A 25,069-nucleotide genomic window follows, 5' to 3' on the forward strand; every position below is an offset into this window, starting at 1 on the left:
AGTGTAACTTAAAACTATTAGAAGTTGAACGCATATTAGCAGAACTTGGCTGACGTGAGTGCTTGCACTGAAATTATAGGCACGATAATATCAGCTTAAGCTAGTTTCAGTAAAGCAAAGTATAAACCTATTCGAAGCGCCTACCAGGTGCCAAGATGTAGAATTACCCCCACTGTGTTTAGTAATACTCCCTTACAGACTTAATTTTTCCTTTTGGTGGGAAACTTTGTTTGTTATAAATATGAAAAAATGAATTCAGAAATGTCGTGTCATAATGAACTATTTAAATTAACATGGGGTCCATTGACGAATTTTGTTAACTCTGATTGGTTGGATTATGCCTTTATTTTTCCTTTTTTGATTTGCACATCCAGGAAGGGTGGGGGGGAGTAATATATTTTGTAATATTCATTGATCCAATACAAGGGCTGTTTATGATATTAATTGTATGTATAATTTAAAGCACTTTGTCTTTGTTCTCAAATTAGGGTGGGAGGGAGAGGGGGATGATATTTTCTAGTATTCTTTGATCGATTGTAAGTGCTGTCTGTGATGTTAATTGTATGTATATTTTATTGCACTGTTCTCAAATTGAAAATTAATAAAGATTAATAAAAAAAACAAACAACTCCCTTACAGCAGGTAAATAGTTTTACTGTTTTCCTCTCATTTACATTTTGAGTGGTTATCTTATCATATACAGTACTTGGAGTAACATATATTGAAGGGGGGGGGCTTTTGCATACCCTTCATTGAGACGAAGTGGAACAACAATCCTAACCCAACATCCAACACTCTATAAACCTTTAGTACTCTCTAATTTTTCTAGTTACCAAACATTATCTAAAATCCATAATTCTCCCTTAAAATTTTATCTCATCGTTTAATCTATTACTTCAAAGTTGAAATGTAATTCTTGTTTTAGTTTGGATGTAATCCGCCTTGAACCGCAAGGTATTGGCGGAATAGAAATCACTAATGTAATGTAATACTTTTTACTCATCAGCTTTCCGCCTGTTTTCAAAGTAGAAAAAGATCTATACAGTGGTACCTCGGTTTACGAGTGCACTGGTTTGCGAGTGTTTTGCAAGACGAGCAAAACATTTGCAAAATCGGTGCCTTGGAAACCGAGCATGGCTCGATTTATGAGCACCCCCCCGCAATCCGGCACCCCCCCTGCCTCGAACCGGCACCCCCCGCCGCCACGATCCGACCCCCCCCTCCCGCCACGATCCGACCCCCCCCCCCCGACACGATTGGGCACCCCCCCGCCGCTTCTTACCCTCATCTGGGCACTCTTGAAGATCGGCCTCCTCGTCTGCTGGGCCTTGAGCATCTGAGCATGCTCAAGGTCTGAGAGTTCACATTCTGAACGTAAACGTGAACTCGCAGGCCTTGAGCATGCTCAGATGCTCAAGGCCCAGCAGACGAGGAGGCCGATCTTCAAGAGTGCCCAGATGAGGGTAAGAAGTGGCGGGGGGGTGCCCAATCGTGTCGGGGGGGGGGGGGGTTGGATCATGGCGGGGGGGGGGGTGCCGGTTCGAGGTGAGGGGTGCCGGATCACAGGGGGGGGACCTTCGAGGGGAGCAATGCCGGTTCTCGGTGGGGGCGGGGGGGGGGGAACGCATCAAAGCGAGTTTGCATTATTTCCTTTGGAGAAACTCGCTTTGATAAACGAGCATTTTGGATTATGAGCATGCTCCTGGAACGGATTATACTCGTAATCCAAGGTACTACTGTACTTTGGCTTTGAAAGGTGTGACTGGTACATCATACACACAGTCATTTGCATCCACTTCTTCTGTGAGTTGCACGTGGACCCTTTCCTTTCCCAAAACACATCTCCTAGAACAGTGGTTCCCAACCCTGTCCTAGAGGACCACCAGGCCATTCGGGTTTTTGGGATAGCCCTAATGAATATGCATGGGGAAGATTTGCACGCCTGACACCTTACCTCCATTATAGGCAAATCTCTCTCATGCATATTCATTAGGGCTATCCCGAAAATCCGACTGGCCTGGTGGTCCTCCAGGACAGGGTTAGGAACCACTGTCCTAGAATGTTCTCCCAATGTAGATTCAGACAGCCAATTTTCTTTGTGCTCATTTAAATCACTTGGGATCCTTTTACTAAGGTGCTCTAACAGGCTTATTACATGTTGATCTTTAGATGCTTGCTAAATCCATTAATGTTCCTTGGTGAAAGGGCTCCTTTTGAGTTTTAACTGCTACTGTGGTCAGTCTACAAATTGTTTAAGTTGATAACGGTGCAGTTGCTCAGATTTTAAAGCATGTCTAGTATGCATTGTTTGGACCATTTGCTAATGTCATGTGTTTTGATCTTTTAAGAATTACTCCTACACCTTTGGGAGAAGGGAAGAGTACCACCACTGTAGGTTTGGTTCAAGCACTGGGAGCACATCTCCATTTAAATGCTTTCGCATGCGTTCGACAGCCTTCTCAAGGGCCAACCTTTGGGATAAAAGGTAAGTTTAAGATGTTGAATAGCTTGTACAACATGTCATCCCAAACAAATAATTATGACAGTGAAGCCCATCACAGCATATTAAATATTTGCTTTCCAGTTCACCAAAATCGATATTGGAATAAGATTTTTAGGATCTTCAGAAGGCTGTTGGGGTGTATTACTCAAACGCAGCTAGTCTTAAATGATGTGTTATTTTTCTGTTTCTTTTATTTTCAGCTATTGTGTTTTGTTTAAACGTTCATCTTTCATTGTTTATAAAGATATCATGGCCGTCTTAAACTCAGCTGTACACAAGATAAGTGAGCTTTATATTAAATATCTTTATAATCAATAAAAGATGAACGTTTAAACAAAATACAATACACTGCCCCCTCCCTATTCGCGGTTTCGATGTTCGCAGTTTCGATTATCCACAGGTTTTTCCCCTGGCCGCCCCCCTGAGAATCACTCGTTGGCATCGAGGAAAAAAAAAAAAAAAAACGGCCCCAGGACTTGGAGGGAGGCGATTAGAGGCGGTGGGGAGGGCGATCGGAGCATGGACCTTACCTGGCGGTCTGGTGGTGATGTGAGGCAGGAGCGATCTTCCTACACTCCTGCCCCATGCAGAGCCGTGCTGCGAGTGGGAAGATCGCTCCTGCCCCGTGTCACTGCTGGTCCACCAGGTAAGGTCCGGGGGTGGGTCAGAGCCGGCCAAAATTTATTTGTGGGCCGGCTCTGCCCCTAACCCCCGCAAATAGGGAGGGAGAAGTGTAGTTGAAAATAACTGACCATTTAAGACTGTAGCTGCGTTTGATTAATACACCCTAGCAGCCTTCTGAAGATCCTAAACATCTTATTTCAATATTGATTTTGGTGAATTAGAAAGCAAATATTTAATATGCTGCGATGGGCTTCAGTGTCCTGATTATTTGTTCAGGATGACATGTTTTTGGATCATTTTAATACTATGAACAATGAGTGGAATTGTTCAGAATAGCTGTACAAAACGTTAACGAGTTCATGTGTCAGGCAAGGAGAGTGTGATCAAATAAGCTGGAGGAGGTCATTGCATTTGCTTTATATAGGGGGAAAATTAAGTTTTCCACGAGATTAAGGGCTTGAAAAACTCAATGGTTATGGAGGAAGAAACCTCTTCTGTTTTGATGGGAATACATGAGACATTCAGGGAACCTTGGCAGAGGATGATAATTCTGAAATTTGGGAAATGACTAGATTTGGCGTCCTTGTTGAAACAATTGTGTGTCTTTGTAGGTGGAGCTGCAGGTGGTGGATATTCTCAGGTTATCCCTATGGAGGAAGTAAGTTATCATCATAAATTCTGTCTGAGGGCCTACTGACAGCAAATGCTTTTCCAGTACTTGTAATTTATTTATTTATTTATATTTATTTATTCAATCTTCTATACTGTTCTCCCACGGGAGCTAAGAACGGTTTACATGCATTTATTTAGGTACTCAAGCATTTTTCTCTGTCTGACTTGGTGGGCTCACAATCTATTTAACATACCTGGGGCAATGGGGGGATTAAGTGACTTGCCCAGGGTCACAAGGAGCAGCGTGGGTTTGAACCCACAACCTTGGGGTGCTGAGGCTGTAGCTTTAACCACTGCACCACACATTGGGATCTCAGTGGTTCTTTACTCTGGCACTCTTGGCTTCCAAACAGGACTGGTTTTCAAATAACCAAGATCTAAATGGATCACTAAGGGATCGCTCTACTGAAGTGAAAATACCTATTACTATGTAGGTTTTTATAGCAGTATTTACTAGAGAGTTTCTGGTACCCTCCCACACTATGATCAGTTAAGAGACTTGATTCTGAGGGAACCAGGTCTCCCTACCTTTACCTATAATGTATAATGGCTCTTAACCCCCCCCCCCTCTACTTTTTAAAATGGCACCGACTTATTTGAGGTCCCTTTATGTGTGGGGCAACACCGAGCCTCAGGTTAGCAGGCATCATTATGAAGGGTGGCGTAGGAGTAAGTGGAGATCATTGCTGCCTCTAGAAGCCATCTTGTGTCACTGGGAGCTGAGAGGAGGAATTTCAGTTGAGTTGGGGAGGAAGGTAACCTGGTGGCTCCAAGCCCTATTTTGCTGGTGGAGAAGGGATGCTTCAGGACTGAGCATACCACAGATTGAGTAGGGGGGGGGGTGTGGCAGGAGGAAGGGAAGGGCATTTATAGAGAAATGGCCTTTCACAATCTGTGGGAATGTACTGTATGCTAAGACACTTATGTGTACATTATACTCCTAGCAGAATTCTCCAGGGACGAAGAATTACCCGAGGTCTGCACAGATTTTGGTGTCGGGTCGGCACTCCATTGCTGCGGCCCAAATCACTGCTGGCAGCAACTTAGGGCAGCTTGCATTGGCTCTGCAGGCTTCCCTGTACTGCGGTCCTACCCTTGATGTCACTTCCCATTTCTTCGGCGGGACCGTGGTAGTGGGAAGCCTGCAAAGCAAGCAACAGGTTGTCAGTAACTGGAATTGCCGTTGCAGAGGTAGTGGACAGGAATGCTGAATTGGGGACAATGGGAGAGTGTGAAAGATGCTGGCTGGGGGAAACACCTCACAGGCGCTAAGTGTGATTCTATAAAAGGTATGCATACTGCTGTTCTAGTCTTCATCGATTTTTGAGGGGCACCATATATAGTACTTGGTCCTATCTCAAAACTGACTATTGGGAGCGTTCCAGGGACAGAGTCAGCACTTGCCTGTTTAAGGGCCAATATTCAGCACTTAACTGGCCAAAGTCACTGCATAAATAAATTTTATTTATTTCTTCATTCATTCATTTTTTTAGCCAGTCCTCCCAAAGGATTAGGTACTCGAGAATTTTCCCTATTTGTCTCAGCAGGCTCACAGTCTGTCTAATGTACCTGGGGCAGTGAAGGATTGTGACTTGCCCAGGGTCACAAGGAGTAACGCGGGATTTGAACCCACAACCTCAGGGTGTTGAGGCTGTAGCTCTAACCACTAAAAGCCAATCATATCTTTATGTGGTGCCCGATAGATGGTTGCCCGATGAATATCACACTTAACCAGCTGCACTTTAGCCAGCTTCACAAACAATCCCGGAATCCAGTGCTGGAGCCCTGACGTGGGGGCTGCATTTCTGGGTATAATACCAGCAGTGGTCAGCAAATCGTTGAGCTCTCCTTTCTGTTCTAGGCTCTCTCCCCTACTTCTGCCAGATATGGATTTTATTGGGATTCTGACCCAAGCATGTGCACTTTGACCAATTTCTTTCTCTCTCTCTCTCTCTTAGTTTAATCTCCATCTTACAGGTGATATTCATGCTATTACTGCAGCCAATAACCTGGTTGCAGCTGCCATTGATGCTCGCATGTTCCACGAATTAACACAGTCAGACAAGGTAACTCATGGCATGCTCCATGTTGTGGTTTTAGAGTGTAAACCAAGGGTGTCAAAGTCCCTCCTCGAGGGCCGCAATCCAGTCGGGTTTTCAGGATTTCCCCAATGAATATGCATGAGATCTATTTGCATGCACTGCTTTCATTGTATGCTAATAGATCTCATGTAAATTCATTGGGGAAATCCTGAAAACCCGACTGGATTGCAGCCCTCGAGGACCAACAATGAATATGCATGAGATCTATTTGCATGCACTGCTATCAATGCATATTCATTGGGGAAATCCTGAAAACCCGACTGGATTGCGGCCCTCGAGGAGGGACTTTGACATTCCTGGTGTAAACCATTTGCAACTGTTTTGATAGAGAATCTTGAAAGGTGGTATCAAAAATAATTTGTTTTCAGTACGTTTATATTCTGTATAGTCCTGCTTGATGCTATTGTAACTTATTTTCCAGGCTCTCTTTAACCGCCTGGTGCCTTCAAACAGTGGCGTGAGGACGTTTTCTGATATTCAGCTCAGAAGGCTGAAGGTGAGTACTTGGTATAATCTTGTTATTTCTTACTGACTTAACCTCACGTTTAGATTACTGCGATCTACTTCTAATGCAGTGCTGCTTGTCCCCCGTGCAATCTGTGCAAAACTCTGCTGCACGACTCATCTTCTACCAACCTCACTACACTCGTGTCACCCATCTCCTTAAATCACTTCACTGGCTCCCTATCTGCCTTCACATACAGTTCAAGCTCCTATTGATAACCTACAAATGTGTTCATTCTGCTGCCTCTCAATATCTCTCCTTGTACACCTCCCAGAGAACTCCGATCCTCTTAGCTGTACCCTTCTCCTCCACTGCCAATTCCAGACTTTGTTCCTTTCATCTAGCTGCCCCCTATGCCTAGAAATAAATTACCCGAGTTTGTCTGCCAAGTCTCTTCCCTTACCTTGTTTAAAAGCAGACTGAAAATCCGCCTTTCAGATATAGCCTTCAATCCATAACCCTACTGTCCACCAACCCAGCCTTCATTGTATCCATGATATCCTATTTGTTTGTCTGTCTTGTCTGTTTAGATTGTAAGCTCTTTAGAGCAGGGACTGTCTTCTTTGTAACGCTGTACGGTGCCGCATTAGCGCTATAGAAATAATATTAGTAGTGAAACAGGTTTGTGGTGATCAGGAGAAATACACTCTGACTTCCTGACACTGTCTTCACCACAAACCTGGATGTCAGAAGAAATTTATTTATTCATTCATTCATTAATTTATTCAATTTTTTATACTGTTCTCCCAAGGGAGCTCAGAACGGTTTACATGAATTTATTTAGGTACTCAAGCATTTTCCTTGCCTGTCCCGGTGGGCTCACAGTCTATCCAATGCATCCTTGGGGTGCTGAGGCAGCTGCTCTAATTACTAGTTTGTAGCAGTATATAGTTATAATTTCCCACTTCGCCTATTTGCAAAAATAACTTCGATCTAGCCACAATTTCTGCTGCTTTTTCACTCCATTTTATAAAGAAATAGATGCCTGTCTTTAACCCTTTCAGGATCATAAGGATCGTAGGCCAATTTTTGTGGTTTTGACGACATTTTTATGGTAAAAAGGGCTTGCAGATGCCAAAAAATTGATTTTTTTTTGTGAAATATCATTATTTTTTTAAAAAAAAATCACACTTCTGGCTTATGGACAGTGTGGCAAGTGAATCTTCTCGTCAATCTGGCAACGACGCTAATGAATGAATGTCGGAACCAGTTTGTTTACATAAAGGCAGTATCATATGGAATCCGTACATATCAAATTTAGAACTGTAGACTATCCCAATCAAAATTTATAGGATTTTAAAGTTATGGGACAAATATGTCCCTTGGTCCTGAAAGGGTTAAAAGAAGAAGAAAAGGGCTGGAAATAGATGATCTGTGATATAATTACTCTCTCTAGTGGGGAAGGAGTTGTACATTTTTAGCTTGCCAGATTTACTTAACCTTCAAAATCAAGGTCTCCTATCTTGGTCCTGTGCACTAAAAATTTTCTCCAGGGCTAAAATTGCTTTTTTATTCATTTTTAAAAGGTCTTTCATTGAAACAAGAACAGCATGAATATTACAATATTAGAAACCAGCAAAGATGCTCATGATTGTTTATTTCTTACTTATTTATTCAATTTTCTATACCGTTCTCCCAGGAGAGCTCAGAACGGTTTACATGAGTTTCTTCAGGTACTCAAGCATTTTCCCCTGTTTCTCCTGGCAGGCTCACAATCTACCTAATGTACCTGGGGCAATGGGGGGAATTAAGTTGACTTGCCCAGGGTCACAAGGAGCAGCGTGAGTTTGAACCCACAACCTCAGGATGCTGAGGCTGTAGCTTTAACCACTGCGCCACTCTCCCCGCACAGATCCAAGAAATACAGCACACTTATAACATAGCAAAAAGTATAGTCTTAAAAAAAAAAAAACAAAGCTCAGTTTAACGTCACTTTATATAAGTTTTATGTGAAATCTCCTCTCCCCCACCGCATAAAGATGGTGCAGTGGCTGAATTTATTTATAGACCGCGCTATCTTGAAATTCTAGGTGGATAACGTGACATGTTCAGATATTTATACATCAGGAATCCAAAGAGATCTCTGAATAATTGACAGATTACAAACTCAGCACAGAATACTTTAATTTGCTGAATTTGTACTTCTGAACTGCTTCCTTTCTGTTACTCTATGTTCCCTGTGTACCTTCTCAGGGTGAGAGAGCATCAGCTCCTCTCAGATTAACTTTCCTAGCTTGCTGTAAAGCTCCAGTACCACATCTTCTCACCTCAGTTGTGAAAACTTCTTCAGCTTAAAATGTGCAAGAACTCAAAGACACAATTAGAAAACGCTATGTTGCATATTCCCTCCAGATTGAGGAACCTGGTGAAAATAAAACTGTTAAAATTGGATGGATTCTGAGAAATGGTGTACATTAGTGCGAGAGTTCACAGAATGCAGATTAATAGTGAGGAAAGTTCAAGTTTGTTATTCTTACACCTTAGTTGAGTGTACCTCAAACTGTGTGCTACAGCACAGTGGTGTGCCCCAAAGAGATTCCAGATGTGCCATGAGAGATTCCAGAATTTTACTTTATTTTTAAAAATGCCCTTCATAAGTAGAAACATGATGGCAGATAAAGGCCAAATGGCCCATCTGCAGTAACCATTATCTCTTCCTCTCTCTAAGAGATCCCACGTGCTTATCCCAGGCTTTCTTGAAATCAGACACAGTCTCTGTCTCCACCACCTCAACTGGGACACTGTTCCACGCATTTACCACCCTTTCTGTAAAAAAGTGTTTTTATCGACTCTTAATTTCATCCTATGCCCTCTCATTCCAGAGCTTCCTTTCAAATGAAAGAGACTCGACTCGTGCGCATTTACATGATAGATACATTTAAACCAGGGGTCTCAAAGTCCCTCCTTGAGGGCCGCAATCCAGTTGGGTTTTCAGGATTTCCCCAATGAATATGCATGAGATCTATGTGCATGCACTGCTTTCAATGCATATTCATTGGGGAAATCCTGAAAACCCGACTGGATTGTGGCCCTCGAGGAGGGACTTTGAGGTCCCTGATTTAAACATATCTATCATATCTCCCCTCTCCCGCCTTTCCTCTAAAGTAAACATATTGAAATCTTTAAGTCTGTCCCCATAAGTCTTATGACGAAGACATATACGTCACATACACAAGAATCTGTCAATGTTATGAGTGTCAGTGTGCATAAGGATACAACTGCCCAGACAAGCATCATTCTTTGATGTGATTGGTCCTTCAAAACTAATGGCAAGTAATTTTAGTTTTATTTTGTATGCAGTAGCTATCCTAACTTGAGCAACAAAGCAATCAAAGCTTTTACTGTTTGTGTCTTCTTATCTTTGCAAACTTGGGTTTTCAGCTCTGCCTGAAATTAAATCGAAAAAAGAATGATTGCAGATGATGGATGATGAAATGCGTGTTTGCATGTCAACTATCGAGCTGCGTTTTGAGCTTATTTGCATTCAAAAACAAGCACATCATCGCATTGATTAGCAATTTATCTACTTTAGTTTCACCGTTGTTTTAATTACCCATCCATAGCTTAAAGAACTTTGAATAAATAACTTTCAAATTTGCTGCGAAAAACATTTGCTCCGTTTAGTGTGCCAGAGCTAAAAAAAGTTTGAGACACACTGCCCTAGTGTATACCTGGATTGTGTACCATCACAAATTGAGAGACTATGGGCTCCCCCAGCACTGATATATATATATATAGATATATATATATATTTTTTTTAATAAACTACACCATCCACAGTTCTAGTTCTAGGTGGCTCACAATAAATTATTGTAATAAAACCCCCCAATAATAATGTTCAGGTCAAGAAGTATGGCTTTTCCGTATGCCTATGGATGTAATTTGTTTTTTAAATGTAGCTATTTTCAGTGTTTCTCTGGTGTTGAGGTCACACAGAGCTGCTGATAGTGACCTGGGAGCTAAGGTTCAGGGACTCTGAGATGACATGGAAGCAGTCACAATGAGTATCAGTCACTACAAAGCATTTATGTGAGACACAAAACTCATTTTGGGGTAGAAGAAAGTGTCATGTTTTCAGGAACAGGCTCATCCCATCTCCTCCTGGGGGCAGTGTGTCTTCATTTGGGTTACTTTTATAGATACTGAGATAGCAGTGAAACCTCACTTGGAAGTCTGGACATATTGGGTAAGAACCTCAGTCTCTCAGGTCTACTGCTAGTCCTGACCTCTGTGTAGAGATACTGCTGACAGAGGTGACCCTTCAACACAGGCAGCAGATGGAGATAATTTATGCTGTGGCGAGAGCGTCAAAGAAAATTCCTCAATATAATCCTCAAGTCACGCTTGTCTCAAGCCTAATTACCTGGTTGGATAAAATAAATTGCCAGAAAATCTTGACTACATCTCTAGTCAGAAGCATGCTAGGCCTTCCAATAGACAGCTAAATGCTGCTTTTCCTGATCATCGTAATCATTTTTAGTGAACAGCTCTGAACACCTCGTGGCTTGTGCCCTGACATTTTGGAAACATGCTATGATAAAGGGTTTCCAGTGAGAAAATGCACTTTTGGTTCATTTTGGGATCTTTTACATGTATCTGTTTTTCACATTTTTTGTTAATAATTTACTATGTATTACAACTTTTTAATGTGTTGACATCATCTTTGTGCACATAAATTAATTTTTAAAATGTATATGCTACAAAATCTACCATTCTTGAATGCAATACTAAGTTGAGGTCGCATTATAATAATCTTGGTCTTATTTACCATCCCTCCCCTGATAATTCCTAGCACCATGTTTGCTTTTTTTGGCCACCTCCACACACTGGGCAGAAGATTTCAGTATATTGTCCACAATGACTCCTAGATCATTTTTTGAGGGGTGCTGACTTCTTAATGTGCATTACTGTTCATTTCGCCACATTAAAATTCATCGGAGCCCTGTTATCCCAGGACAAGCAGGCAGTATATTCTCAACATGTGGGTGACGTCACCGACGGAGCCCCCTAGCGGACGTTTTCGCAAGCAGATTTGCTTGAAGACCTTCAAGCTTGCGATTGGCCCACGCGTGCCCCTCCTGCCCGACCTAGGGCATGCGTCTCCTCAGTGTGGCCTCAGTTCTATGTTTTCCACGGAGCCAGAAGCACTGCTCCCTTGCTTCGCGCGATCTCGTTGTCCCTCTTGCACTGCGACTTATTTAGTTATTTTTGGTTAAGACGCTGTGGCCGTTTCTTTTGCTCGTGTATTTTTGACCAGGTTCCCCAGTTTTGTTCTGGCCACCTGGCTTCACAGGGCCGCAACCGCCTTTTTTCTTATGTCCCGGCCTTGTTCCGGGTTTAAAAACTGCACTAAGTGCAACCGGGTTATCTCCATCACCGACCCTCATCACTGGTGTGTGGAGTGCCTGGGTGCGGAGCACCGCGCTGAATCGTGTCTTTGTTGCACGACTTTGTAACCATGGGCTCTTCGTCACAGGATGGCCAAGATTCTTAAACTCTTTGGCCCCATGGATCCTGCGGGACAGGCCTTGAACTCGGCCTCGGTGCCCTCGTTGGGTGCTTCGGCCTCGAAATCCTCGGCCTCGAAGTTCCCCTCGACCTCGAAGGCTCCAGCCTCGGCTCCTCCTGCTACTCTGGCCTCGGGTAAATCTCCTCTTGCCTCCTCAGGTGTGCCGGCAAAGAAGCCTACCTCAGAGTCTCATGTAAGCGCTGCCTCGTCGGCGTCTTCGAGACATCATTCTAAGCGTGCCTCCTCACGTAGGGAATACTCTTCCTCGAGGTCGCCCCCGAAGGAGCGCACTGCTGAACCTTCGACCCAACAACCCTTGATCTCGGTGCCCATGTTCGAGGACATGGTTAAGGCTATACTTACCACACAGCTTTCCTCGGTGGTGAGCCAACTTGTCCCGACCTCGATGCCTCTGACCTCGGTCTCGACCCAGCCTGAGCGTATCCTTGTATCTCGAGGCCATACCCACAAGATTCGCTGGGTTTCCTCGAGTGACTCTTCCTCCCCCGGGTCACCTGTGACTTTTCGGGGGTCAAGGCCTGGGGGCTGTTTTTCCCCCCACTGCTATGTCGCGGCTTGTCCCTCCTAAAAAGCCCCGGTCTTCTCCGCCCCTTCGGGGCAGTTCTCCGACCGCAAAACCTTCCAGGCACATGCTTGTCCTCGAGTTGGACTCTAATGTATGTTCCCCATCGAGGCGGCTGCTAGCCTCTAAGGGGCCTTCTTCGAAACTGGTGGAGGAATTTTCCTTTGCCCCGTCTTCTCCAAGGCTTCGCCAGCGGCTTCCTCGGACTCCGGGGTCTTCCCCGGTCCATCTTGCTCGGGGTTGTTCCTTGACGCCTCCCAGACACTTTAGTCGAGCCTCTTCGGTCTCCCATTAGCGGGACTCCGAGGCTTCAGCTTACTATTCGAGGGAAATTTCTCCCTCGTTCTCAGCTGCCCCCAGATCTTGCTTGGGGTCTCCTCAGGAGGGTGAGTCTTCTTCTCGAAACTCCTCCTTTATTCTTTTCATCTCTGACATGGGTAGGGCCTTGAACCTGGACCTCCAGTCTGAGTCTCATTATACCCAGGAATTCCTGGCGGAAATGGGTGTTGATCATCAGCCCCGTGAGGCGCTGTGCTTGCCATTGCACCAGGTTCTCCGTCAAACATTTCTCCGGAACCTGGAGACCTCCTATGCGGTCACGGCCATTCCCTCCAAGTTTGAGTCCCGCTACTGGACAATCCCGGTGTAGGGGTTTTAGAGTTCTCGGCTTTCTCACCAGTCCTTGGTGGTTGAGTCTTCCTTGAAAAAGTCCAACCCCTCGAAGATGTATGCTGTCGTCCCTCCGGGCAGGGAGGGCCATACGATGGACAAATTTGATCGCCGTCTTTATCAAAACTCAATGATGGCGAACCGTGTACTCAACTATAACTTTATCTTCACATCCTATCTCCGGTTCTGTGTGGACCCCCTCTGCTCTTTCCGGAAGGATGTGCCAGATTTTCAGCATCAGGAGTTTCGTCTCCTCGAGGAGACCCTCTCCCAACTCCGCCTCTACATGTTTCAGGCAGCCTATGACGCCTTTGAGTTGTCCTCGAAGGTCACGGCGTTTGCGATCGCCATGCGTCACCTCACTTGGCTCCGGATTGAGGACATGGATCCGAATCTCCAGGATCGTCTGGCCAATCTCCCTTGCGTAGGTAATGAGCTGTTTGATTCCTTCGAGGCAGCCACTAGGTGCCTCTTGGAACACAAATGGTACTTCTCTTCTCTGGTGAGACTTAAGCCGAAGACCCCTCCGGCTCGGCAATATATAATTCCTCTCTGGAGGTACCCACAGATATCTACTCCTGCGTTCTCTAGGCCTCCTTCGAAGCGGCCGCAGCAGCAGCGACAAGCTAAGGCCCAGCCACCGGCTCCGGGCTGTCTTTTTGACAATTCCAGTCTGAGCCTTCGGGCTCCCTTCCTCCTGGAGCCTTCCCCCCTCCCCATCGTCTCCATCATTTCTATACCCAGTGGGAAAGTCTTACCACCGACAGTTGGGTGCTTTCCATCGTCCAGGAGGGGTACTCCTTCACTTCAGTCACAGATCCCCGGACCTTCCTCCAAGAGAGTTCCTCCTTCTGCCCGGTCTCAGCTGCTTCTCCTTCTGCAGGAAGCTCGGGCCCTTCTTTACCTTCGGGCGGTCGAGGAGGTTCCTCCAGACCAGTGGAATACCGGATTTTATTCCCGGTACTTTCTAGTACCCAAGAAGACCGTGGATCTGCGTCCGATCCTGGACCTCCATGCTCTGAACAAGTTTCTGGTCAGGGAACAGTTCAGAATGTTCACCCTTCCTACCTTGTAACCCCTCTTGGACGAGGGGGACTGGCTGTGCTCACTGGACCTCAAGGAGGCGTACAAGCACATTCCGATACACCCAGCCTCTCGCCGGTATCTGAGATTCCGGGTAGGGGATCTTCATCTCCAATATCGTGTTCTTCCCTTCGGCCTGGCGGCCTCTCCGAGGGTTTTCACGGAATGTCTAGTTGCGGTAGCTGCGGTCCTGCGTCTCCGCGCCCTGCAGGTGTTTCCCTACCTCGACGACTGGTTGATTAAAGCGTCCTCGCGCCACGAAGTTTTGCGAACAACGAATCAGACCATTTTGCTCCTTCAGAGCCTCGGCTTCGAGGTGAACTTCCCCAAGTCCCACCTCTGTCTGTCCCAGTCTCTGGAATTCATTGGAGCGGTCCTGGACACAGTCCGTCTACGCTCTTTCCTGCCTCGGCCTCGTCTGGAGGCCCTTGTTCGTTTATGCCAGAGGGTGGCCCATCTGTCCTCCGCCCCGGCTCGGCTCGGCTCCTGATGGTCCGCCTTAGTCACATGGCCTCTACGGTTCACGTGACTCCTTTTGCCAGACTTCACCTCCGTATTCCACAATAGACTCTTGCGTCTCAGTGGAACCAGGATCGAGAACCTGTTTCTCGACACGTTGTCGTGACTCCTTTGTTGAAGAGTTCTCTCCGTTGGTGGATGCTCTCTTCCAATCTTTCCAAATGTTTTCTGTTTTATGCCCTCCTCCCCTCCGCAGGAGGTCCTCACGACAGACTCGTTGACCTATGCTTGGGGGGCTCATCTGGACGGTCTACGCACTCAGGGTCTCTGGTCCAGTGCCAACCGCCTTTGTCACATTAGTCTGCTGGAACTTTGAGCAATTTTCCTCACCCTGAAAGCTTTCTATCACCTGTTTCGTGACCGAGTGGTGCTGATCCGCACGGACAACCAGGTCGCCATGTATTAGGAGGAGAGACTGGCGGGGGAAGCAAGAAACTTCAAACCATTCTTCAGGTATGTGAAGGGGAAGCAACCGGCCAGGGAGGAAGTGGGACCATTGGATGATGGAGACAGGAAGGGAGTGGTAAAGGAGGAAAAAGAGATAGCTGACAGGTTAAACAAGTTCTTCTCGTCAGTCTTCACGAGAGAGGACACATCCAATATTCCAGAACCAGAGGAGATCATAAATGGAGACCAGGATGAAAAGCTGGTCCTACTAGAGGTAAGCCAAGAGGATGTCCTCCGACAGATAGACGACTGAAGAGCGACAAATCACCAGGTCCTGACGGCATCCACCCAAGGATTCTAAAAGAACTGAGAAACGAAATAGCGGAAACACTTCGCCAAATATGTAACCTATCCTTAAAAACTGGGGAGATCCCGGAGGACTGGAAAATAGCAAATGTCACACCCATCTTTAAGAAGGGATCAAGGGGTGACCCGGGAAACTACAGGCCAGTGAGCTTGACCTCGGTTCCGGGAAAGATGATGGAAGCACTGGTTAAGGACAGCATCTGTGAACACATAGAAAACAATGGACAGCTGAAGGTGAGCCAGCACGGCTTCTGCAAGGGAAGGTCGTGCCTCACGAACTTACTGTACTTCTTTGAGGGAATATACAGCCAGATGGATAAAGGGGAATCCATAGACATCATTTACCTTGACTTCCAAAAAGCCTTCGACAAGGTACCTCACGAACGGCTGCTTAAGAAGCTGTGGAACCACGGGGTGCAAGGGGATGTCCAACGATGGATCAAACACTGGCTGGCAGGCAGGAAACAGAGGGTTGGAGTAAAGGGCCATTACTCGGACTGGCAATGGGTCATGAGCAGAGTTCCACAGGGGTCGGTGCTGGGACCGCTCCTGTTCAATATATTTATTAACGACCTGGAGACGGGGACGAAATGTGAGGTTATTAAATTTACAGATGACACCAAACTCTGCAGCAGGGTTAGAACCACGGAAGACTGTGAAGACCTGCAAAGGGACCTAATTAGACTGGAAGAGTGGGCAAAAAAAGTGGCAAATGAGCTTTAACATAGAGAAATGCAAGGTCATGCATGTAGGGAAAAAGAACCCGATGTTCAGCTACAAAATGGGGGGATCATTGCTAGGGGTGAGCAACCTTGAAAGAGACCTGGGGGTGATGGTGGACAAAACATTGAAACCATCAGCACAGTGTGCGACAGCCTCCAAGAAAGCGAACATAATGTTGGGAATCATTAAAAAGGGTATCACGACCAGGACGAAGGAAGTCATCATGCCGCTGTATCGTGCAATGGTACGCCCACATCTGGAAGGACATGGCAGTACTTGAGGGAGTCCAGAGAAGAGCGACTAAACTGATAAAAGGTATGGAAAACTTTTCATACACTGACAGGTTGGAAATGCTGGGGCTATTCTCCCTGGAAAAGCGGAGACTTAGAGGAGACATGATAGAAACCTTCAAAATCATGAAGGGCATAGAGAAGGTAGACGGGGACAGATTCTTCAGACTGTGGGGAACCACAAGTACAAGGGGGCACTCGGAGAAATTGAAAGGGGACAGGTTTAGAACAAATGCTAGGAAGTTCTTTTTTACCCAGAAGGTGGTGGACACATGGAACGCGCTTCCGGAGGTTGTGATAGGCCAGAGCGCACTAAAGGGGTTCAAGGAAGGTTTAGATAGGTTCTTAAAGGATAAGGGGATTGAGGGGTACAGATAGAATTTAGAGATAGGTTATGGGAATAGTCAGGGACCACTTCACAGGTCATAGGCCTGATGGGCCGCCGCGGGAGTGGACCGCTGGGCACGATGGACCTCTGGTCTGACCCAGTGGAGGCAACTTCTTATGTTCTTATACCAACAAACAAGGGGGCACGGGGTCCCTGTCCCTGTGCCGGCAGGCTATGCGGCTCTGGGATTGGGCCATACGCCGCAACATGTTCCTTCGAGCAGTCTACATTCAAGGCCAGCACAAGTGTCTGGCGGACCGGTTGAGTCGTCTTCTGCAGCCTCACGAGTGGTCCATCCATTCCTTGACCCTGCGTCAGGTGTTTGCTCGTGGGGACTCCGGACGTCGATCTGTTCGCGTCCTCCCTCAATCACTAGTTGCCCCGCTTCTGCTCCAGGGTTTACACCCCTCTCAGGCTCGAGGCGGATGCTTTTCTGCTGGATTGGACGAACCTGTTTCTGTATGCATTCCCTCCTTTCCCTCTGATTTTGTAGACTCTCGTCAGGCTTAGATCCACGTGTGCCACCATGATTCTGATAGCTCCTCAGTGGCCCCGACAGCCGTGGTTCTCCCTTCTGTTGCAACTCAGTTCCAGGGAGCCACTTCTTCTGCCTGTTTTTCCTTCTCTGCTTACGCAGAGTCGGGGTTCTCTACTTCATCCCAACCTACAGTCTCTGCACTTGACGGCTTGGTTCAATGTATTTATAAATGATCTAGAAACAGGAACGAAGTGCGAAGTAATAAAATTTGCAGACGACACCAAACTATTTAGTGGAGTTGGGACTAAAGAGGACTGTGAGGATTTACAAAGGGACCTGAACAATCTAGAAGAGTGAGCGAAGAGATGGCAGATGAAGTTTAATGTAGAGAAATGTAAAGTCTTGCATGTAGGAAACAGAAACCCGAAGTACAGCTATACGATGGGAGGGCTGGTAATGGGTGAAAGTACCCTAGAAAAGGACTTGGGGGTAATAGTGGACAAGACAATGAAGCCGTCGGCACAGTGCGCAGCGGCCTCTAAGAAGGCGAATAGAATGCTAGGTATTATCAAGAAAGGTATTACAACCAGAACGAAAGAAGTTATCCTGCCGTTGTATCGGGCGATGGTGCGCCCGCATCTGGAGTACTGCGTCCAATATTGGTCGCCGTACCTTAAGAAGGATATGGCGATACTCGAGAGGGTTCAGAAAAGAGCGACGCGATTGATAAAAGGTATGGAAAACCTTTCATATGCTGAATGATTAGAAAAACTGGGGCTCTTTTCCCTGGAAAAGCGGAGGCTTAGAGGTGACATGATAAGAGACTTACAAGATCATGAAGGGCATGGAGAAAGTGGAGAGGGACAGACTCTTCAAACTTTTGAAAACTACAAAAACGAGAGGGCCTTCGGAAAAATTAAGAGGGGACAGATTCAGAACCAATGCTAGGAAGTTCTTCTTCACCCATAGGGTGGTGGACACCTGGAATGCGCTTCCAGAGGGTGTGATAGGACAGAGTACGGTTTTGGGGTTCAAGAAGGGATTAGATAATTTCCTGAAGGAAATGGGGATAGACGGATATAGATAGAGGATTACTATACAGGTCCTGGACCTGATGGGGCTGCCACGTGAGTGGACTGCTGGGCATGATGGATCTCTGGTCTGACCCAGCAGAGGCACTGCTTATGTTCTTATGACAGAAGTGAGCAACAGAAAATAAAAATTGCTCTCAAATTAATGAAAAATAAGTTCGGGGAGGGGGAGGCTGGGGAAAAGCAGATCGTATTTCATTATTTGAGCTTACCCACCCAGCTTGAAGAAGTAGGAAAATTAGCATCAAAATCCCATTCCAAGCAAAAACAAAACACAAATAGAGAAAGCAATAAACCATTTCTGGAGCACTAGGCACCAAATCTAAATACCTCACAGCAAGCTGACTTTGCTGTGTTTTACAGCTTTTTTTCTTTCTTTTTTTGGTCAATGTTATGGAAGTATAATAACCCTATACAACTCTGTGCTGTTGCTTATTGTAGCTTTCCTATCTTTCCTAAGCATCTCATTCAGGGAAGAGACGCTACTTGCCCTGTATGCCTTCTCCTGCGTTCCTTCCCTTTTACTATATTTGATAGTTTCCCTGTGTACAGCTTGTTCAGTTCAATTTGTTCATGCCTCCCTATGATTCTGTTTGCAGAGGTTGGACATTGAGAAAACAGACCCTACGGCTTTAACTGAAGAAGAAGTGAACAGATTTGTGAGGCTGGATATCGACCCAGAAACCATAACATGGCAAAGAGGTACGTGAGGAATACACCAAGCAGTAAATAGCAAATCAGTCAATCTGGAGAAGATGGTTTATAACATGTTCCCCAAGGCTTTTGATACCAGATCATTGTATGATGAAATGTTTTACATACTCAGGAAGTCGTTGAGTCCAGTTCAGCCACTGTAGTTAATGTTCTTTATTTTTAAATGCTGGCTGCGGCGGTTGATTAAAATATGGACATTCAGCACTGAATATTCAAATAAAACGGGTTACATCACCGATATAGGGAGATTATCCAGACAGCTACCCTGGATATTGAACTGAATATTGCTAAAGTTGGACAGTTTGGGATTTTTTCCTGTCCTAACAGTATCTATCCCGCCCCTTTTACAAAACCGCGGAAGCAATTTTTAGCGCAGGCCGGCGCCCTGAATGCTCTGTGCTGCTCCTGACACTCAGGGCTCCTTTTACTAAGCTGTGTTAGGGCATTAAGGCACGGAATAGCGCACGCTACAATGTCGTGCACGCTATACACTAACGCCAGCATTGAACTGGCATTAGTTCTAGCCACGTAGCGCGGGGTTAGTGCGCGCTAATCTGCGTGCGCTAAAAACGCTAGCGCACCTTGGTAAAAGGAGCCCTCGGAGTTCCTATGAGCATTGGGAGCAGTGCAGAGCATTTATTTCACCAGTCTGCGCTAAAAACCGCTTCTGCGGTTTTGTAAAAGGGGGAGGTGGATATATGATGAAACAAACAAAAAAAAAAGTAACCTCTAGATTATTTGGGGTTGGTTTTTTTGCCGTTTTCTCAGCAACTACTTGGAATTTCAATGTGAATTTTTACTGCTTTATTTGTTGTTACTGTCCACATTTACGTGGTAAGTGGAATGAGATTTATCTATAAAGATGGCAAAGTTACAAACATTTTAGTGTGACCACCCAGCGATTTTCACACATTCAAAAATGTACTGTAAAAATTTCATTATTTGAAAACAATGAGGGTTCCAGCTTACTGTTAATGATGTCACAGTAATATAGACCTTTGGAAACAATTTGAATTTGAATAATTTGGTTTTGATAGTATGATGATTTTCAGATAATTTCTTCAAAAGCCATTTTGGATTGGAACGGCAATCATAGACAAGGTATTGGAGGAAAAAATGAGAATTCAGACACTGCATGAACAGGGTTTCAGAACAAAGGCTGCAGTGTCTATGTTAAAGCTAGGAGCAGACATTTTGACCATTCACAGTAACTGTGAAATTCTGGCACCTTCATAATTGCACAATTTGAATGACTGTATTTGACTAAATAAGTTAATAAAATTTATGGTTGAAATTCAAAGCAGTTGCTGAGAAAATTGAAAAAATAACCTGTAAGATGTTACTTTTTTTTCTGTCTTATCCTGCGGATAGCCGTCTGAACAACTTGCTTCTCTTCTCATGCACTGCCTTATAACTATCCAAATAATACCAAGGCAATCTGAGGATATTCACTGCCTCTATCCATGTAGTGCCACTTAATGGAGAGCTTCAGCTGAGGGAATTATGTGGATAACAGCTGCCATTATCCAAATCATTCCTTTTGAATATAAAGGTTTACAAGAGTTTGTTGAGGGGGGGAAGGGACAGTAATAATAATAACTTTATTCTTCTATACCGCCACAATCGTGCGACTTCTAGGCGGTTCACATTGAAGAGAGCTGGACAATCAGCGAGTTATAATATGCAGATAGTCGGTGAAATTACAGTATGCAGAATCTTAAAAATGCAGCGAATTACAATATACAGTTTGTTTAGAATTTCAGAGGGGCCATTTTAGCAAAAAGAGCGAATTACAGAATACAATTTGTTAAGAATTTTCAGAGGGTCATATTAGGAAAAAAAGAATTGGAATTAGTGTTTGGAGGAGTTAATGTTTAGGTGATATAACTGTCGAATAAGGCAGTTTTAATGACTTTTCTAAAAGCGCCGTAGGTCAATCTAGCTCAGGGATCTCAAAGTCCCTCCTTGAGGGCCGCAATCCAGTTGGGTTTTCAGGATTTCCCCAATGAATATGCATTGAAAGCAGTGCATGCACATAGATCTCATGCATATTCATTGGGGAAATCCTGAAAACCCGACTGGATTGTGGCCCTCAAGGGAGGGACTTTGAGACCCCTGGTCTAACTCCATTAATGTAGTTGTCCAGCCATGCCATGTGGTGTTTTTTCAGTAGAATCCTAAAACTTGAATATGAAGTTTTCTAATATCTTGGTGTAACTGCAACTAACATGCAGTTGATACACTTTTTTAGGAGGGTGAGATTTTGGCAAATAAATGTCATAACAGGCCCTTGTTACTCACCTGCAGTTCAGTCACTTTAAGGCAGTGGTTCTCAACCCTGTCCTAGGGGACCCCCAGCCAGTCAGGTTTTCAATATATCCCTAATGAATATGCATGAGAGAGATTTGCATATAATGGAAGAGACAGGCATGCAAATATGTCTTATGCATATAACCCGACTGGCTGGGGGTCCCCTTGGACAGGGTTGAGAACCACTGCTTTAAGATCACCTCCATAGGGTGATCATATAATAGAATTCCATGTCAGAAGGGACGGCTGAACCACTTCTGATTTTACTTGCAGCTTGAAGAAGCTTGAGTGGAAGTTGGTAATTGTACTTAGTTAAACAAGGGCTGACTCAACCTTTTAACTTGTGGTAACAGTCCAATCAACTCTTAAGTATCTTCACATTTTGGCACAGGGCATGGCAAAGCCAAGGAGGCAGGGTAGGTGCTTTAATTCTTAAAGCCTCACGCTTATTTTTGGCAGGTACCGTATTTGCCGGCGTATAAGATTACTTTTCAGTACCTTAAAATCCTCCCCAAAGTCGGGGGTCGTCTTATACGCCGGGTACTGTTTTACATGTACTTACTTTACATTACAGAGCTGCACGGGGACGCCCCTAGGGTCGCGGGGATCCCGTGGGGACGCCCCCTAGGGTCGCGGGGATCCCATGGGGACGTCTCCGAGGGTCGCGGGGCTCCTGCGGGGCTGGATGCTCAGTCTTCTGGATGTACGCGGCTCTTCTTCTCCCTACCTTCTCTGCTTGCAACACAGAGCCGAACGGAAGTCTTCCCGACATCAGCGCTGACGTCGGGAAGACTTCCGTTCGGCTCTGTGCTGCAGGCATGGCAGGTAAGGAGAAGGAGAGTAGCCTCGCGGTACCAAGAGAGAGGGGCGGCCGCCCCGCCCCAGTTGCAGCACAGCCGGCCAGGTTCCCTTACTTTTGTGGCACTTCCCCGACCGACCGATAACAGCCCGGGTCCGACAATCCTCCCTGCCCTGTAGCCGCGAATCTAAATACCTTCTTACAGCAGCTGTAAGAAGGTAATTTAGATTCGCGGTTAAGGGCAGGGAGGTTTGTCGGACCGGGGCTGTTGTCGGTCGGTCGGGGAAGTGCCACAAAAGTAAGGGAACCTGGCCGGCTGTGCTGCACCCGGGGCGGTAGAGAAGGTGTGCAGAAGGGGTAGTCTTATACGGCGAGTATAACACAAAACTCTATTTCTTTAGCACTCTCCAGACCAGTAGAGGTTAACTTTACGAATGGGTATATATCTAATCATGACCAGCAGGTGGAGACTGAAAACAAAACTTTGGGACAGTATATCCTAGCCCCTCCTCTCTACTTCCCTCAGTCTTCTTTCAGTCTCCAGCAGGTGTTGAGTGATCTGTACCCATCTCCCTTGGTAGGGCTGTTGGAATTTGTTTAGGGGTTTATTGTCCCTGTTTTTAGCCGGACGGAGCTTGGACGGACTCTGTTTGGGGGTTCGTCCGACCTCGGGGGTGTCAAACCCGGCGGGTCACGAGCGGGGTCCCTCCCCCCACTTCCTCCACCTCCCCATATTTTTTTAGAGGAGCCTCAGCAGTAAGCCTTGCCCCCTAAATCAAGCAAGGCATATTGCTTCGAGAGCCTGTGGAGTCTGTTCTGTAAAAAAAAAAAAAAAAAAAAAAAATCCTGAGGTAGTGCTGGTCTGGAGGGTTGTATCCCTTTAAGAAAACTGTATTTTACTGTATTTTTTCAACTAACCGGCACTTTTTTTACAGCTAGGTCGCGTATGGAGCAATGAGCACTTCTAAAGGGAAAAAGTGCTCATTGTGCTCCAGACGCGAGGCACTCGCGGCCGGCCTGTGCAAGCGGTGTTCAGGCCGGTGCGGTGGAGGAGCTCCGTCGGCAGCGGCTGCAGGCGCCCAGAGCTCCCCGCCGATGGTGCCTCGCGAGTCGGCAGGGAACGGTGGAGAAGCCCGGTCTTCTCCGTCCGCCCACGGAGGGATTCCCCGAGCCGCCGACGGTCGGGTTTTAGAGGATTCCCTCTCAGCTGATATTTTGACAGCTGATGCCGGCTTGCCTGTTTTAGCGGCTGAGACTATTCAGGTCTCTCAGCCGCTGCAGGCTATGGAGGGAGCTGTTTTGGCGGGAAAGACGCCATCTTCTCTGTCTGGCCCCTCCATTTTGTCTTCCACCTCAGGTGACCTTCCCCCTGTTTTGGCTAAGCAGGGGCAGGTTTCTGCTGGGTCCCCTGCTGTGGCAGGGAGTCCCTTGGGACCCTCGGGGGGTTTTTCCCCTGATTTTTTCTTTTCATTATGCAAAGCCTATTTTCAGGCGGCTGGGGGTCCCGGTTGCGCCCAGGGGGTCTCGGGGGGTGGGGTTTCCTCCGCGCTCCCTGCGGCTTTGCCTCTCTCGTCTGACGTGACGTCCCCTCCGCCGCCTCTCTTGTCCAAGCGTCCGCGGGTGTCGTGGGACGAGGATTTGTGGTCGGAGGAACGTGTCGGTCTGGAGGAGGACCTGGACCCTTCTGAGGAATTCCAGGACCCTCTGGAGGGGACGGAGGCTGGCGGCGGGTTGTCGGGTTTCCCGTTCTCCAGTGACGAGGCGTCCGTGGTGCGCCTTTTTCAGAGAGATGAGCTGCCTGACCTTATTCAACAGGTTTCTTCGGCTTTGCGTTTTGAGGACGCGCCGCCGGAGACTCCGCGTGTGGGGGACCCTCTGTTACGAGGGATCCGTTCCGTTTCCCGCTCTTTTCCTATGCATCAGGATATTCGGGATATTATTCTTGAGCAGTGGAAAACGCCGGAGACGCCGTTTCGGCTGGCGCGCAGCATGGCTCGCCTGTATCCCATTCCTGAAGGGGATCGGGCTACGTTAGCTTCGCCAATCGTGGATGCGGTGGTCTCGGCTATTTCCAAGCGGCATACCGTGCCTGTTGAGGGCGGTTCTGCCTTGCGGGACTCTGAGGAGCGCAAATTGGAGACCATCCTTAAGCAAAATTTTCAAGTCTCTGCCTTTGGGGTCCAGGCGGCTATTTGTGGGGGACTGGTCGCTCGCGCCGTGTTTCGGTGGGCGGAGCGGGTCTTGGATCGAGAGTCTGACGACTGGTCTCTGGTGGATCAGGAGGTAGCGAAGATTGAGATGGCTGCCTCTTTCCTCTCGGATGCTCTGTATGACTTGGTGCGGATCTCGGCTAAGTCCATGGCTTTTGGCGTGGCCGCAAGGCGTGTGTTGTGGCTGCGCGCTTGGGCGGCGGATGCTGCGTCCAAAGCTAAGCTTACTAAATTTCCCTTTCGGGGGTCGTTTTTATTTGGAGAGGACTTGGATAAGTTGATTCAGACTCTGTCGGACTCGAAAGTTCCCCGTTTGCCGGAGGACCGTGCCCGCCCGGCGTCTCGGGGTGGTGCGGCCCGGGGGCGTTTGCGGGAATTTCGCAAGTATCGCCCTGGGCGTGGGGCTGCTTCTTTCCAGTCTCCGGGGTTTTCCCGGGGTCGGTTCTTCCAGCGCATGCAGCCCTTTCGGGGGGCCCGTCGGGGGGCAGGGAATCCCTCCGCCGGTTCCCCCGCTTCCCGTCCTGCACAATGACGCCTTGCCGGC

At 46.7% G+C, this 25,069-nt stretch overlaps 1 protein-coding gene across 1 annotated transcript in view; it reads left to right on the plus strand.

Moving 5' to 3' along the window:
* Positions 1-25,069, plus strand: part of MTHFD1 (methylenetetrahydrofolate dehydrogenase, cyclohydrolase and formyltetrahydrofolate synthetase 1) — a 152,139-nt gene that overhangs the window by 72,357 nt on the left and 54,713 nt on the right. The window contains exons 12-16 of the mRNA XM_033951846.1: positions 2,349-2,485; positions 3,739-3,785; positions 5,758-5,865; positions 6,323-6,397; positions 19,092-19,194. Of these exons, the coding sequence (XP_033807737.1) occupies positions 2,349-2,485; positions 3,739-3,785; positions 5,758-5,865; positions 6,323-6,397; positions 19,092-19,194 (470 nt within the window). The remainder of the gene's footprint in view (positions 1-2,348; positions 2,486-3,738; positions 3,786-5,757; positions 5,866-6,322; positions 6,398-19,091; positions 19,195-25,069) is intronic.

This window comes from Geotrypetes seraphini, chromosome 7, assembly GCF_902459505.1.
Source record: "Geotrypetes seraphini chromosome 7, aGeoSer1.1, whole genome shotgun sequence".
In the NCBI taxonomy this organism is placed as follows: Eukaryota; Metazoa; Chordata; class Amphibia; order Gymnophiona; family Dermophiidae; genus Geotrypetes; species Geotrypetes seraphini.